Source organism: Myotis lucifugus, unplaced genomic scaffold (genome assembly GCF_000147115.1).
Source record: "Myotis lucifugus unplaced genomic scaffold, Myoluc2.0 scaffold_131, whole genome shotgun sequence".
Classification (NCBI taxonomy): Eukaryota; Metazoa; Chordata; class Mammalia; order Chiroptera; family Vespertilionidae; genus Myotis; species Myotis lucifugus.
Genome location: NW_005871179.1, coordinates 410,754 through 426,101, shown reverse-complemented (window position 1 = coordinate 426,101; position 15,348 = coordinate 410,754). Strand labels below are relative to the sequence as shown.

Below are 15,348 nucleotides of genomic sequence, written 5' to 3'. Positions count from 1 at the left end.
CCTGGAATTGGGCTCCCTCCTCTCTGGTTCCGGGGTGCGTCACCTGAGAACCACTGCTGCCAAGTCACTGCAGCTCAGCAGCTCCTGCGTTTAGCATCTGTCCCCTGTTGGTCAGTGCGCATCATAGCTACCACTTGGATGGTCACTTAGGCTTTTATATCTATGTATATAAAAAGCCAGCGACTGGAATGCCGGAATGACCAGTCGTTATGACACCCACTGCAGCCAGCGAACCGGCTCATGGCCCCTCCCCCCAGCCGGCCCCATGCCTGATCGCCCCCCCCCCCCCCAACCAAAAAAGGGCCAGGTCGGGGGCCAAACTGTTGGAGCCCCTCCCCCTGGGAGGCCCTGCCCCCCAAGGGGCCCCCCACCACCTTTTTTAGCCCATTTTCCTTCTCCACCCCCGCCCCCCCAACCCGGGCGGGGCCCTCTCAGAATGCCCTGTTTGGGGGGGGGGGGTGTGTTGGGGCCTAGGCCTCGTGCCCACGGTCAGCCCCACCCCATCTGCACAAATTCATGCACTGGGCCTCTAGCATATAGATAATATTCCATTGCATGGGTATTTTATCAATTTATCAGTTGATGGACATGTGAGTTGTTTGTACTTCTTGGCTCATATGAATAATTAATGAATATCATGTACAGGATTTGTGTGGACATGTGTTTTAATTTCTCTTGGGTGTATACCTAAGAGTCAAATCATATGGTAACTCTGTGTTTACTCTTTTGAGGAACTGCCAGTCTCTTTTCCAAAGTGGCTACATCATTTTACATTCCCACTAGCAGTGTGCAGTGATTCCAATTTCTCCACATCCTTACCAGCATTTGTTATCTGTCTTATTTTTTATAGCCATCTTAGTGTCTGTTAAGTAGTATCTCATTATCATTTTGATTTTCATTTTCCCGATGGCTGATGCTGAGCATCTTTGGTCATTTATGTTTTCAGAGAAATGTCTGTTTAAATCCTTTGCCCATTTTTAAGTTGCATCTTTTGTCTTTTCATTGAGTTGTTGGAGTTCCTTATACCTTCTAGTAAAAAGTCCCTTCTGTGACCTTTTGATTGATAATTATAATGATCGTTAAAAATGATTTGCAAACATTTTCCCCTTCCTGCATGTTACCTTTTCATTTTCTTGATGATGTCTTTTGAAGCACATTTTTAATTTTGATGAAGTCCAATTAATATTTTATTTTGCCAGTTGTTCTTTTGGTGTCATACCTAGAGAACCATATTTCTGATTAAAATGACTTGAGGATGTACCCTAGAAAACACTGCTGGTGAAAAATCAAACAGGATAGTGTTTATCTGTCTTGGGGAAACTGTACCATACAAACTATGTTAATTAATAATAATATGTCAGTTAATTGTCCTTGTTAACTAATCACTTGGAAGATAGAAAAGCTAAGAGTTAGTGATTATTTCAAATACCAAAATTCTTTTAAAGTTGCACCTAAATAAATTACTCAATAGTAATTATAATCTTTTGGTTAATATTACAATATACTTGAAATTCAAACATTTATAAACAAATATATTTCTAAACATCAGAGACTAGTGTTTAGGATTTATTCCTGACATGTATCCATTCGTGTAGATTTAAATTATAACAACAGCTGTATAATGTTGCGTTGTATGGATGTGCCTTGATTTTGTTTACTTTTGGTCTGCTCTAGTTTTTTTCCTTAGACTAAGTTAAATCCATTTAAACCAGTTATCTCAATTTACTGTATGGTTGTACCAAAATAGAATGCTATTGGTACTAGATTTAAAAATATATGAACCCTGCTCAGCCAGCATGGCTCAGTGGTTGAGCATCGATCTATGAACCAGTAGGTCATGGTTCAGTTCCTGGTCAGGGCACATGCCCAGGTTGTGGGCTCGATCCCCAGTAGGGGGTGTGCAGGAGGCAGCCCATTGATGTTTCTCTCTCATCGATGTTTCTCTCTCTTTCCCTTCCTCTCTCTAAAATCAATAAAAATATATGGACCCTAACTGGAATTATAATTCTAAATCCTGCAGTAACTTTTAAAACTTAAAGATTACTTTTTGGGTATTTCCTATGTTTTCATTTAACTATTTAATTTATTGTGCCCCCCTGTTTTGTGTCAGGCACAAATTGTGCTATGTTCTGGAAATAACAAGTTAAATAAAGACATGATCCCTGATAAGTATATCATAGTCTATATGGAGTGACAAGTTCTGTGAGATGAGTATTATGTGCTGTGATAAAAAAGTAATGATAATTTTATTGACCAATGTCACCCCAATAAAGTCAATAAAATTTTTTTAAAGTAATGATTACTGCCCTAGCCAGCTTTGCTCAGTGGATAGAGCATTGGCCTGCAGACTGAAGGGTCCCAGGTTTCTGACTCCAATCCCCAGTAGGGGGCATGCAAGAGGTAGTTGATCAATGATTCTCTCTCATCATTGATGTTTCTGTCCCTCTCCTTCTCCCTTCCTCACTGATATGTAAATGATTACTGCCTTTGGTTAGGGAAGAAAGAAGATGGTAACTGAGCTGAATATTTGCCAAATGGGCCAGATGAAAGAATAATCCATATAGAGAGAGCATGGGCAAAGGGAAGACATGTTTATGTAAGAAAAGTAGGCCAGTATAAATAGAGTAGCTAGAGTCTGAAAAGTTAGCTAAGGCCTGTGAATTCAGAAATAGTAGCAAGCCATTGGAGGCTTTGAGCAAATGAGGAACATCTATATTTAAAAGCATAACTAATGGCATTGTGTAGAATGAATGAGAGAAGAGAAAGACCAGTCCTGGAGAACATTTGGAAGACTGTTGCAGTAGTCTAGACCAGTAGTCTTCAAACTTTTGATCACACATCCCCATTAATTAAAATGTTTGACCATGCACTTGATAAGTGTATGCACATACATGTTTAAAATTTTTTAATTTATAGACTTGTACTACTGTTCTAACATTGTGTAACTATTGAAAAATTAAAGGCAAAAAACAATATTTTGAAATAAACTCTTTAAGAATTTATTTATTAATTTAAAATTTTCAGATTAATGTACCAAAAACCTGACTGAATATGTGCCACACACTTGAACTGAAATAAGTTGCAACATGCTGAAAATGAATAAGAGTTCACTATTAACTCTTGTATGTTGCAGAGCTCCCATTATTCCGTTAGGATTCCTGGTGTACCATGTGTTACACCTGACCTTCTAACCTGGGCTAAGTGAGGGCACCAGTGTCAATCTATAGTCAGATTGTTAGATGAAAATTAAAATATAAAGACTTCTTTTCTCATACTTCAGCATACCCCCTAGCACTTTGGTACCTACTTTTCCAGATTAGAGATTGTGTGTTCTAAGACTTAAGTAACAGCAGTGATAAAGACAAGGCTTAGTTGATTTAGAAGAATGAATAATTTAGGTGTGTAAGGAAAGGGCAGCGATAAGAATGGCTTCATAGTCCCTAGGTTGTATAATGGTGATGATAATGGTGATGGCTTTGACAGAAATACAGGTTGTGAAAGGACCAAATTTTTTATTTTCTGTTTTGGATATTTGGATGTTGAAATGTGTAAAAAGCATCAAATGGAGTTCAGTAGATTATTGAAAATAAATGCCTAAAGCTTAGGAGATAAGTCAAGATGGAGATTGAGATTTGAGACGTCAGTATATAGGTAGGTGATAGTTAATAAGGAAAGTGAGTAGAGTCAAGATAAGAGAACTGAGAATAGATCTCTGGGGATACTATTGTTTCAGGTTTGCCAGTGAAGACACTTAAGAGACTGAAAAGATAGGAGGACCAGGACAGAGTAGAAGGTTTTTTAGAGAAGGTAAAGCAAGGATCTTGATATTCAAGGATTGATCACAGTGGCAAATGCTAAAAGAGCCAAATGAAAAGGCTGAAAGAAACCATATCTATTCAGAAGTCAGTGGTGGTCAGACGGTTAAGTGTTTTAGAGAAGAGTTGTTAGTGTAAGCCAGATTGAGTTAAAAATCTATTTTGTAGTCTAAAGTAATCTGTCAGTTATTTGTGAATACTAGAAATGTTTACTGGGTTAGCTATTGTGGTTATATAAGACTAGAGGCCCGGTGCACAAATTCGTGCATCAGTCGGGTCCCTCAGCCTGGCCTGCAGGATTGGGCTGAAACCTTCTCTCTGACATCCCCCGAGGGGTCCCAGATTGCAAGAGGGCACAGGCCAGGCCAAGGGACCCCACCGGTGCATGATCGGGGCCGGGGAGGGATGCGGGAGGTTGGTCAGCCAGGGAGGGACCGAGGGAGAGACTGAGGGAGGGCTCCAGGGCGTGTCTGGCCCGTCTCGTTCAGTCCCAATCAGCTGGACCCCAGCAGCAAGGTAACCTACCAGTCAGAGTGTCTGCCCCCTGGTGGTCAGTGCATGTCATAGCGAGCAGTTGAGCAGCCTTAGCATATCATTAGCATATTACACTTTGATTGGTTGAACAGCCAACTGGTCACTTAGCATATTAGGCTTTTATTATATAGGATTGTGAAAGAATTCATTCACCCATATGAAATGACTATGAAGATACAATACATAATAGTGAAATGCTTTGCTATACTGCAGATTTTATCTTATATTAAAAATTTGATCTAAAATATCTCTACTCTGTATCTTTTAAAAGTTATATTGATGCAAAATATTCATTGGCTACCTTCTCTGCTACTTACTGTAGAATTATGAAGATAAATTAGAGGTTGGAAGGATACAAGGACAGACAGCCAGCTGTTTTAGTTGTGTTTTATAAACCTCTGGGTTAATTTAGCATCTATACCTTAGCAATCTTCCTTCTTTCTATATGTATAGTGACAGATTAATTTGTTGTAGCTGTGAATATTAAACAAATGTGTATAGTCACTTTGAGGGGAAAATATTATTTCATATCTTCTCCTATAGACTAGAGTAATTCCCATTCTGCCTATGAGAGCAGAGAAATTAAAATGAGATGAAGATGGTTCTTTATTACCTTACAGTAACAATTAACAGAAAAATAATTTCTTCTTTTTTTACATTAAAGTTACCCTCTTCTACTCTGCTCTGAGGCAGGTGGTAAAATGGAAATTACTGAAACCAATATTAAATTTTATTGCAGAGTCAGTGACATTTGTCAGAGGGGAGGGAGGTTGGAAGGCTGGTTGGGCTGGGAACCGGGTGGAGGGGAGCTATGGGGGGAAAAAGAGGAACAACTGTAATAATCTGAACAATAAAGATTTATTATAAAAAAAAAAAGATGAGATAGGCTGTAGCCCTTTGTAAGACCTAACATACTCAGACAGGTTCCATTTGTGTAGTAATCACCAGATGTTCTTACGGATTTTTTTTTCTTTTTTAAAATAGGTTTTTATTGATTTCAGAGAGGAAGGGAGAGGGAGAGAGATAGAAACATCAATGATGAGAGAGAATCATTGATTGGCTGCCTCCTGCACGCCCCCTATTGGGGATCGAGCCCACAACCTAGGGATGTGCCCTTGACCAGAATTGAACCTGGGACTCTTCAGTCCGCAGGCTGACGCTCTATCCATTGAGCCAAACCAGCGAGGGCTTTTCTTATGGATTTTTAAATTGTAACCTGATGTTCTAAAAATGCATCATATTCCACTCTGCAAAAATCATTCTACCTCAGACTAAGGTTATTAGTAAGAGGAAACCACTAAAGATTGTTTAGAAGTTCTTATCCTTATTTATTCAGATTTTCTTTTCTAAATTGCTTTCCTAACTATTGCTTTAGAAGTTATAACTTTATGTATTTTGGTTATTGTGGTTTTACTTTTTATTGTAAGCTAAGAAGCTGGTTTAACAATATACACATATATTGTACTAGAATTTCTACATTTGAACAAAAGATCAAAGAGCTCCCATCCTCGCCCACTGTTATAATAAAAGACTAGTGCTCCACAACTACAATATAGAGAAAATTCAGTCATAGTTTCTGTTAATTATCAGAATTCATTTTTTGTATTAATTTACTACATTTAATGCTAATGCATTGCAATGTATCGATTGGGAAAGCTTCAGTACTGTACTTTCAGTATAATTTTTGAGGTATATTTTTGAGATAATTATGCTTAAATTTTTATATAAAAATAATATCAGGCCCACCCAGAGTGGCTCAGTGGTTGACTATCGACCCATGAACCAGTTAGATTCCGTTAAGGCTGTAGGCAAGCATGTCAAACTCGAGGCATGCAGCCTGCTGGCTGTGAGTTTCACATGCTTGCTCTAAAGCCTTAAGTTCAAATCAGTTTTTAGTGCAATTATATGATAAAGAAGTTTCTATATCTGATGCCATGATAAAATGTGCAGTGCTTTATCATTTGATATTCTCATAATTAATATTTTACTGTTAGAGGGGATTGTATATATTATTTATTTCAATCTTCTAGTTGGTATCTTCCCTGACATAATTGCTCTTTAAACATTTCTAGTAAGGACAAACTCAAGTAATTTAAAATTAGTATAATCCACTTGTGAGTAATTCTGGTGTTTAAAAATGTTAGAAATTTTTGTTCCAAAAATCAAGCTTCTTATATTTTTTCCAACTATTTGTCCTAGTTCTGTTGGCCCATACAAGGTAGGTTTTCTGCTCAGTTTTTCACGACAGTCCATCAAAATAGCCAAAAACTTCTATAATTTCCTTTGAGTCTTTTCTATTCCAGACTAAAAGTCCTTAGTTTGATTTATTTTTACTCATACTACATAAGTTTATATCAGGATCATCTTCTGGTTATGTTTCATATTTTAGGATCTTAAATTTTTACAAATTGAACAGAGTACTCCAGAATGTGAAATGACCTGTATAATATATGATGAGGAAGGGGGAAGAAAAGCCCAGGCAGTGTTGTTTAGTAGATGAGTGTTGACCTATGAACCAGGAGGTCACGGTTCAATTCCTGGTCAGAGCACATGCCTGGGTTTCAGGCTTGACCCTCCAGTGTGGAGTGTGCAGGAGGCAGCCGATCAAAGATTCTCTCTCATCATTGATGTTTCTGTCTCTCTCTCCCTCTTCCTTCCTCTCTGAAATCAATTTTTTAAAAAAAAAGGAAAGGAAAGAAGAAGAAATACTGCAGAGTGGTGGAGTCAGCAACTAATTGGACAAAGAGATGAGCCAGGTATATACTGTGTGCTAGGCATCAAAGCAAAATATTTTCTAGCCCTAAGATGTTTTGGCCCTGCTATTTTAAATCTCCGCCGCCATTTGGATCCTTAGAGTGGTTTGCCAAGATTTGATTAGCTTGAAACCACACCAATTTACTGCTAAGTAAAAAGTGAAAAAATATCCTGATGAATTAGATCTATAAAAATTTCACCTGAGAAACTAGAATTAATGATAATGGCCACAGATGTAAACTTGAAATGGCAGGAAATCTTTGAAATTTGTTTTATACCTAAACACTGAGCAGTGCTTCATATCTTTGTTGTAAAATTTACTCTAGAAAAGATGACGTTAAGTTAAATAATTTCAGCAAAATAAAAATAAAATTGAAAAGGGGGGAAAGTAGAAACTTTGAGTATGTAGAAAATTGCTCTGAGTATCAAGTCAGCTTAATTATTTTCTTCCAGAAAATGCTTTTTTTCCTCTTTTTCCTATCACCTCGACTGGGCTAGAATTGAATTTTTTTTATTCTCTTATATCTATTATATATTATACCAGTATTATGTGAGCATAGTCTCATCATAATATATTTAGATTTGTATAAACAAAATTTAAAAATCATTCTTCCCTCTGCTTCTCTCTCCAGAGGTAACCACTATATGTATTTTGGTACCTATCCTTCTAGATATCTTTCCCCTGCTTTTACAAAGTATGTGTGTACAAAAATAAATATTGACTTTTTGATATTTGGTATTGTTCTCTCTGTAGTCTGTACTTAAAAAAAAAAAGTCTTGAATCTCTTTCCATATAAGTAAATGGGATAAAAATGTTTGCTGGGTAAAAATGGAGGCTTTACAATATCCTTATTGCCTGGAGACTTGAGTAAAGATGGGGAGTGTATGTAAAAGGATAGGAATGGTACAAGGTACAGGTGTGTTTATTACCGTCAAGAATCTCAGTCTAGTAGAAGTGAAGTATGTAGTAACTACTAGGGGGCCAGTGCACAAATTCATGCACCTTGAAAAGAACTGTGGGCTATGAGGCTGCAGTGGGCACAGGGGCAGGTCTAGGCCCATCCTCCGCACCCCCCCCGCCCCTCCCGCCGCAGTCCCCAGGCTCCTGTCTGCCAACAGCCTTGCTCCCACCGCTGCTGCTCCCACATGCTGATAGCGCTGGCCCCGCTCGCACCCTCTGAACAGCCCAGAGCTATTGGGGCTGGCACCAGCAGCAGGTGCGGCGAGCAGGGCCAGTGCAGGAGGAGGTGGAGAAGCCCTCAGGGGCAATTGGGGCTGGCAGCCGCCGCTCATACCCACTGATGGTGGGACTGGTGCCGGGCACCGGCTGCAGGTGCAAGTGGCGGCTCTGGTGCTGGCTGCGGGTGTGAGCGGGGCCAGCGCCAACAGTGGGTGCGAGTGGGGCTGCCGCCGGCAGTGGGTGTGAGAGGTGGCTGCCAGCCCCAATCGCCCCTCAGGAGCAGTGGGAGGTGGAGAAGCCCTAAGGAGTGATTGGGGCTGGCAGCCACTGCTCGCACCTGCTGACGGCGCCAGGTGCCAGCAGTGGGTGCAAGCAGCAGCTCCGGCACCGGCAGGGAGTGCAAGCACCAGGTGGGGCTGCAGCATGCGGGAGCAAAGAATTTTCAGTAACTATCAGAGGCTTGCCCCAATAACAGCGACCGGCGCCCTGCCTTGATCTGGCGCCCCTGCTCACCTGCTCCACCATCCTGCCGTGGCTGATGCCCACCATGTTCCGTGCTCAGCCGCCTGCTGCCAATGCCCACCATGTTCCGCGTGTGCCCCCTGGTGGTCAGCACACGTCATAGCAACTGGTTGTTTGGTTGTTTTGGTAGTTCCGCTGTTCAGTCTATTTGCATATTAGCCTTTTATTATATAGGATAATACAAAGCAATAAGTGTTTTAATGGATATATTTACTAGGTGCTATTTGAGCACAGAGGAATGAGCATCAAACTCAGACAAAGAAAGATGAATGTGTCGGATGGTGCTTAGAGATGGTGAAAGGGATTTTTAGATCAGGTTCTAAGATTAATATTTTGCAGGTCAACTGTGGCCCAGAATGATTAAGTAATACACTGAATTCATTCTTTATTTTTGTGTGAAATTCCTATCATCCCTTTCTGATATCTAAGCCTGGTCCTGAAAGCAAAACTTTTATTACATGTGATTGTCTTTTAGAATGTTGGCAGCTTTACTGGTGGGTGTGACTCAATTGGTTGGAATGTCGTCCTGTGCACCGAAAGGTTGCCGGTTTGATTCCCAGTCAGGCCACATGCATAGGTTGCATGTTTGATCCCTGGTGGGCACATATGGGAGGCAGCTGATCGATGTTTCTTTCATACATTGATGTTTCTTTCTCTCCCTCCCTTCTCGGGGGGGAGGGTAGATAGAATTTTGACAGCTTTAAATAATGTTAAGAAATTACTTTAAGTTGTTAAAATTTCATCATGTAGAAGATTATGTGAATGTATTTTTTCCCTTTTGTAGGGAGGTGGTTGACTCAATGGTTCAGCATTTTAAAGTAACTATATTTGGGGACCGTAGGCCAGTTTATGATGGAAAAAGAAGCCTTTACACAGCCAATCCACTTCCTGTGGCAACTACTGGGGTAAGATATGTGTTCCTTTTTTGGGAAGCTATACTTTTGCAATTTCTTATTTTAAATGCATTTGTTACCTTTTTATTTTATTTCAGTCTATATATGTATGTGTATCATTTATCTTTTTTAACTTTTTTGAAATAATTTCAAACTTACAGAAAAGTTGTAACAATCGTATAAAGAACTCATGTACCCTTTACCAAGACTCACCAGTGTTCTTAACATTTGCCACATTTGTTTTAGCATTCTCTTTCTTTCTCTCCTTTGCTGTCTCTATCTATAGATACTGCCATATCTATCTATCTATCTATCTATCTATCTTTTTTTTTAAAAATTTTAAATTATTTTATTGATTTTTACAGAGAGAAAGGGAGAGGGATAGAGAGTTAGAAACATCCATGAGAGAGAAACATCGATCAGCTGCCTCCTGCACACCCCCTACTGGGGATGTGCTCACAAACAAGGTACATGCCCTTGACCGGAATTGAACCTGGGACCCTTCAGTCCACAGGCCAACGCTCTATCCACTGAGCCAAACCAGCCAGGGCATATCTTATTTTTTTCTGAACCATCCAAGAGTAGGTTGCATACATTATACTTTTTTTCTTTTTATTATATTTTTATTGATTTCAGAGAGGAAAGGAGAGGGAGAGAGAGATAGAAACATCAATAATGAGGATCGAGCCTGAAACCTGGGCATGTGCCCTTGACCGGTATAGAACCCAGTACCCTTCAAGTCCCCAGGCCGCCACTCTGTCCACTGAGCCAAATGGCTAGGGTGATAACTGTATTATTAAAAAGCATAATGGCCCTAGCCGGTTTGGCTCAGCAGAAAGAGCATCAGCCTGGGGACTGAAGGGTCCCAGGTTTGATTGCTGTCAAGGGCACGTACCTAGGTTGCAGGCTTGATCCCCTTGCCCTGGTTGGGGCGTGTACGAAGGCAACCAATCGATGTGTCTCTCTCACATCAATGTTTCTCTCTCTGTCTCTCTCTCCCTTCCACTCTCTCTAAAAACCAATGGAAAAATATCCTTAGGTGAGGACTTAAAAAATTTTTTTTTAAATAGTACAGTTATCAACTTCACTAAACTCTACATTGATATGTGATACTTTTGTCTAATCAACAACCCATATTTCATTTTTGTCATTTGTTCCAATAATGTCCTTTAGCATTTTTTTCCCTTTAATACAGAATTGAGTCCAGGTTCATGTTTATATTTAGATATCATGTCTCTCTAGTTTTCTTTATTTTGGAACAATTTCTCAGCCTTGCCTTCTTTCTTTAATGACATTAACATGGTTGAAGGTTGCAGGCAAGTTATTTTTAGACTATCCCTCAGTCTGAGTTTGTCTGATACTTCCTCTTTATTAAATTCTGATCAAGCATTTTTGGCAGGAATTAATATGTGTTTTTTTTCCTTATCAGTGTATCATATCAAGAAGCACATAGTATGTATTTGTTTCGTTAATGGTGATGTTAACTTTGATCACTTGGTTAAGTTGGTATTTGCCATGTTTCTCTTGTCAAGTTACTCTTTTTCTCTTTGCTCTTGGGAGATAACTTTTTTTTATTTAAATATATTTTATTTATTCTTTACAGAGAGGAAGGGAGAGGGACAGAGAGCCAGAAACATCGATGAGAGAGAAACATTGATCAGCCGCCTCCTGCACACTCCCCACTGGGTATGTGCCCACAACCAAGGCACATGCCCTTGACCGGATACTTCCTCTTTATTAAATTCTGATCAAGCATTTTTGGCAGGAATTAATATGTGTTTTTTTTCCTTATCAGTGTATCATATCAAGAAGCACATAGTATGTATTTGTTTCGTTAATGGTGATGTTAACTTTGATCACTTGGTTAAGTTGGTATTTGCCATGTTTCTCTTGTCAAGTTACTCTTTTTCTCTTTGCTCTTGGGAGATAACTTTTTTGCAAATTGTATATTTTATTTATTCTTTACAGAGAGGAAGGGAGAGGGACAGAGAGCCAGAAACATCGATGAGAGAGAAACATTGATCAGCCGCCTCCTGCACACTCCCCACTGGGTATGTGCCCACAACCAAGGCACATGCCCTTGACCGGAATCGAACCTGGGACCCTTGAGTCCGCAGGCCGACGCTCCATCCACTGAGCCAAACCGGTCAGGGCGGGAGATAGCTTTTTGTTTTAAATGTTTTTATTTAGTTTAGAGAGAGAAACATCAGTGTGAGAGGAAACATCGATCAGTTGGCTCCCGTATGCACCCCGACTGGGGATCAAACCCAAGTCGGGGTGCATATGGGAGTCAACTTAGGTCTGTGCCCTGACCAGGAATTGAATTGGTGACCTTTTGGTGCATGGGACAACTGAGCCACTCCAGCCAGGGCGAGATAGTTTTTTAAAAAATTCTAGTAAAATACAACCGCGCCCGGCTAGCTCAGTCGGTAGAGCATGAGACTCTTAAAAATTCTAGTAAAATACAGATAGCATAAAATTTATTATCTGAGCTATTTTTAAAGACTATTCTATGGTATTAAATACATTCCACAACTGTCACCACCATCCATCTCCATAACTTTTTTCATCTTGTAAAACTGAAACTCTATGCTCATTAAACATTAACTCCCCATTCTCTCCTCTCCTGAACCCCTGGCAACCACCATTCTACTTTGTGTCTCTATGAATTTGACTATTCCAAGTACCTCATATAAGTGGAATTGTACATTGTCTTTTTGTTACTGACTTATTTCATTTATCATAATGTCATCGAGGTTCATCTTTGTTGTCACGTTATAGGGATTTTCCTTTTTAAAGCTGAATAATATTTCCGTGTGCTTGTATGTGTGTATACATTTTGTTGTTTGTCCATCTACTGATGGACATCTTTGGGTTATTGCAAATAATGCTGCTGTAAATATGGGTACAAATATCTGTTCTAATCCCTGCTTTCAGTTCTATTGTGCATATACCCAAAAGTGGAGTTGCTGGATCATATAAATGGTAATTATATTTTTAATGTTTTGAGAAACCACCATACTGTTTTCCATAGCAACTGCACCATTTTACATTCCCACCAGCAGTACTTACAAGGGTTCTAAATTATCTACACCCTTGTCAACACTTATTTTCTATTGTGTTGATAATAGCCATCCTAATGTGTATGAAGTCATATCTGATTGTGGTTTTGATTTTGTATATCCCTAATTATTAGTGAAGTTGAGCATCTTTTCATGTTGCTTATGGGCCATTTGTGTATCTTTGGAGAAATATGTACTCAAGTTCTTTGCCCATTTTTTAAGTTTTTTTTTTTTATTGTTACTGAATTTTAGTTATTTTTTTCATATATAATTTTTTTATTGGTTTCAGAGAGGAAGGGAGAGAGAATCATTGATTGGCTGCCTCCTGCATGCCCCCCACTGGGGATCAAACCCGCAACCCCAGCATGTGCCCTGACCAAGAATCGAACTGTAAGCTCCCGGTTCATAGGTTGACACTCAACCACTGAGCCACACTGACCGGGCTTTAGCTCTTCTTTATGTATTCTTATCAGATACATGATTTCCAAATATTTCTTAATATTCCATAGGTTATCTTTTCACTTTGTTGCTTTTTTCCTTTGATGTACAGAAGTTTTTAATATTGATATGGGTGTTACTTTAAAGGATCTTGTTTCTCATTAGATTTTTTAAGTAATTGATGATTCTTGCTTGGAAGGATTATTACTATATAGTAATGATGATTTCCTTCTACATTTATTAGGTAACATTCTATAGCAAGGAATAGCATTTGCTTTTTTTTCTTAATTGATTTTAGAGAGAGGAAAGGAGAGACAGAGAAACATCGATCAGTTTCCTCCCATACACACCCCAACCAGGGATTGAGCCCACAACCTGGGTATATGCCCTAACCGGGAACCACCACCTTTTGGTGAATGGGACAACCAACTGAGCCACACTGGCCAAGGCAGGAGAGCATTTTCTTTTCCATTATTTATTTATTCTATTTATTTGACAGTTCAAAGTGGTTCCTATGTCCTTTTGACATGATCAACTTTTTCTTTTCTTTGAGTACTTCCTTACTTTGTGGCACAAGATGTTCCAGGCTCTTATAATTTTTCCCTGCAAAAATCCTGCAACTTGCTATTTCCGAAAGGAGCACAGGTTTCTTTTAGTTGGGGAATGCAGTTTACAAATCAAAATATGGGAACTGGGTGTGCTCACTGCTATATGTGCTTCTAAGCCCTTTCAGTGGACAGAAGTAGGAAATTCAAATACGTACATATATACATATATAATAAAACGACAATATTATATGTCATACAGTAAACCTAACTTAGGTGTCCTGCAAGTCCTACTTCTTGTATACATACAATCTGTATATTGGAACTCATGAGCTCAAACTGATTTTTCCAGTTCCACTCTATCCTCACAGAAATCTTTCTTTACTCTTCACATTGCATATTTGAATCTTCCTTCTTTTTTAAACTCCTGGCTTCCCCAAACATCACACTTTTACTTATCTGTTCAGTCCTACAGTACATGTAAAATAGTTTCAGAATTACTATACCATACCACTACAGAAAACAAACCTACTAATAAGAGTTTATGGTTTTATTTTGTATGCAATTCTTTCCTATTCACCCCTCCTCCTCACCCCCAACTGAGAGTATAGTCCAGTGATGGCGAACCTTTTGAGCTCGGCATGTCAAAATTTTGAAAAACCCTAACTTAACTCTGGTGCCGTGTCACATATAGAAATACTCATATTTTTTTTATATATTTGTAACCATAGTAAAAAAAAAAGATTTATATTTTTGATATTTATTTTATGTATTTAAATGCCATTTAACAAAGAAAAATCGACCAAAAAATATGTATAAAATGAACAAAAACAGAAAAACAATGTACATTTAGGAAAAAATAATAATAAAAACAATGATAATAAAATTGTATGAAAACTAGAAATTAGTGACTTTTTTGGTGCTGAAGTTTGTTTGCTAATTCTTCGGTTGCAGGTTCATACTTGGTGCACTTCAAGGCCAAGCAAGCGCCACTAACTTCATCTGTTAGCCGGTTTCTTTTGTTCGTTTTAATATTATTTAATGCTGAGAACAAAGTCTCACAAAAATATGTTGATGAAAAAATTGTTAGCAAAGCCATCGCTATATTTTTTATGTCGCTAAAAGTATCGGGTACTCTGTTCCAAGCACTCAAAATTTCTTGTTCATAGTTGCACTCTTCTTCATTATTCAAACGATTTCGTTCCAGATTTTCAAGTTTCGACCTTAAGTCGACAAACACATGAGTCCAAATGCTACCTTGAAAATCTGCAAGTTGCAACTCTAAATCGTCAATTTGCATCCTTTGGAAATCCTTTAATTCCAAAGTACTGTAAACAACTACATCCGGATACTTAATTATTTTAATGGTCTGTTCTAGGCTTCTAAATTGGTTGAATCTTTCGCTGAACTGTTCAAATAACTAGTTTACTATATTCTGGTACATAAGTATGGACTCCATTACACTCATTGTAGTGGCCTTCTCAAAATGCTTTTTTATCCGAGGAAAATACTTATAAGTTTTAGTTTCAATATCTCGCTTGAAAATTTTAAGTTTACTTTCAAAAGATTTGATGTATCCAAACATAACGTCAATGCTTTTGCCAA

The 15,348-nt window shown here is 38.7% G+C and overlaps 1 protein-coding gene across 3 annotated transcripts in view; it reads left to right on the top strand.

Annotated features, from left to right (window-relative positions):
* Positions 1 to 15,348, top strand: part of LOC102433594 (protein argonaute-3) — an 88,629-nt gene that overhangs the window by 13,271 nt on the left and 60,010 nt on the right. For all 3 annotated transcript variants that reach the window (XM_006094164.3, XM_023758510.1, XM_023758509.1), the window contains exon 3: positions 9,590 to 9,710. In XM_006094164.3, the coding sequence (XP_006094226.1) occupies positions 9,590 to 9,710 (121 nt within the window). The remainder of the gene's footprint in view (positions 1 to 9,589; positions 9,711 to 15,348) is intronic.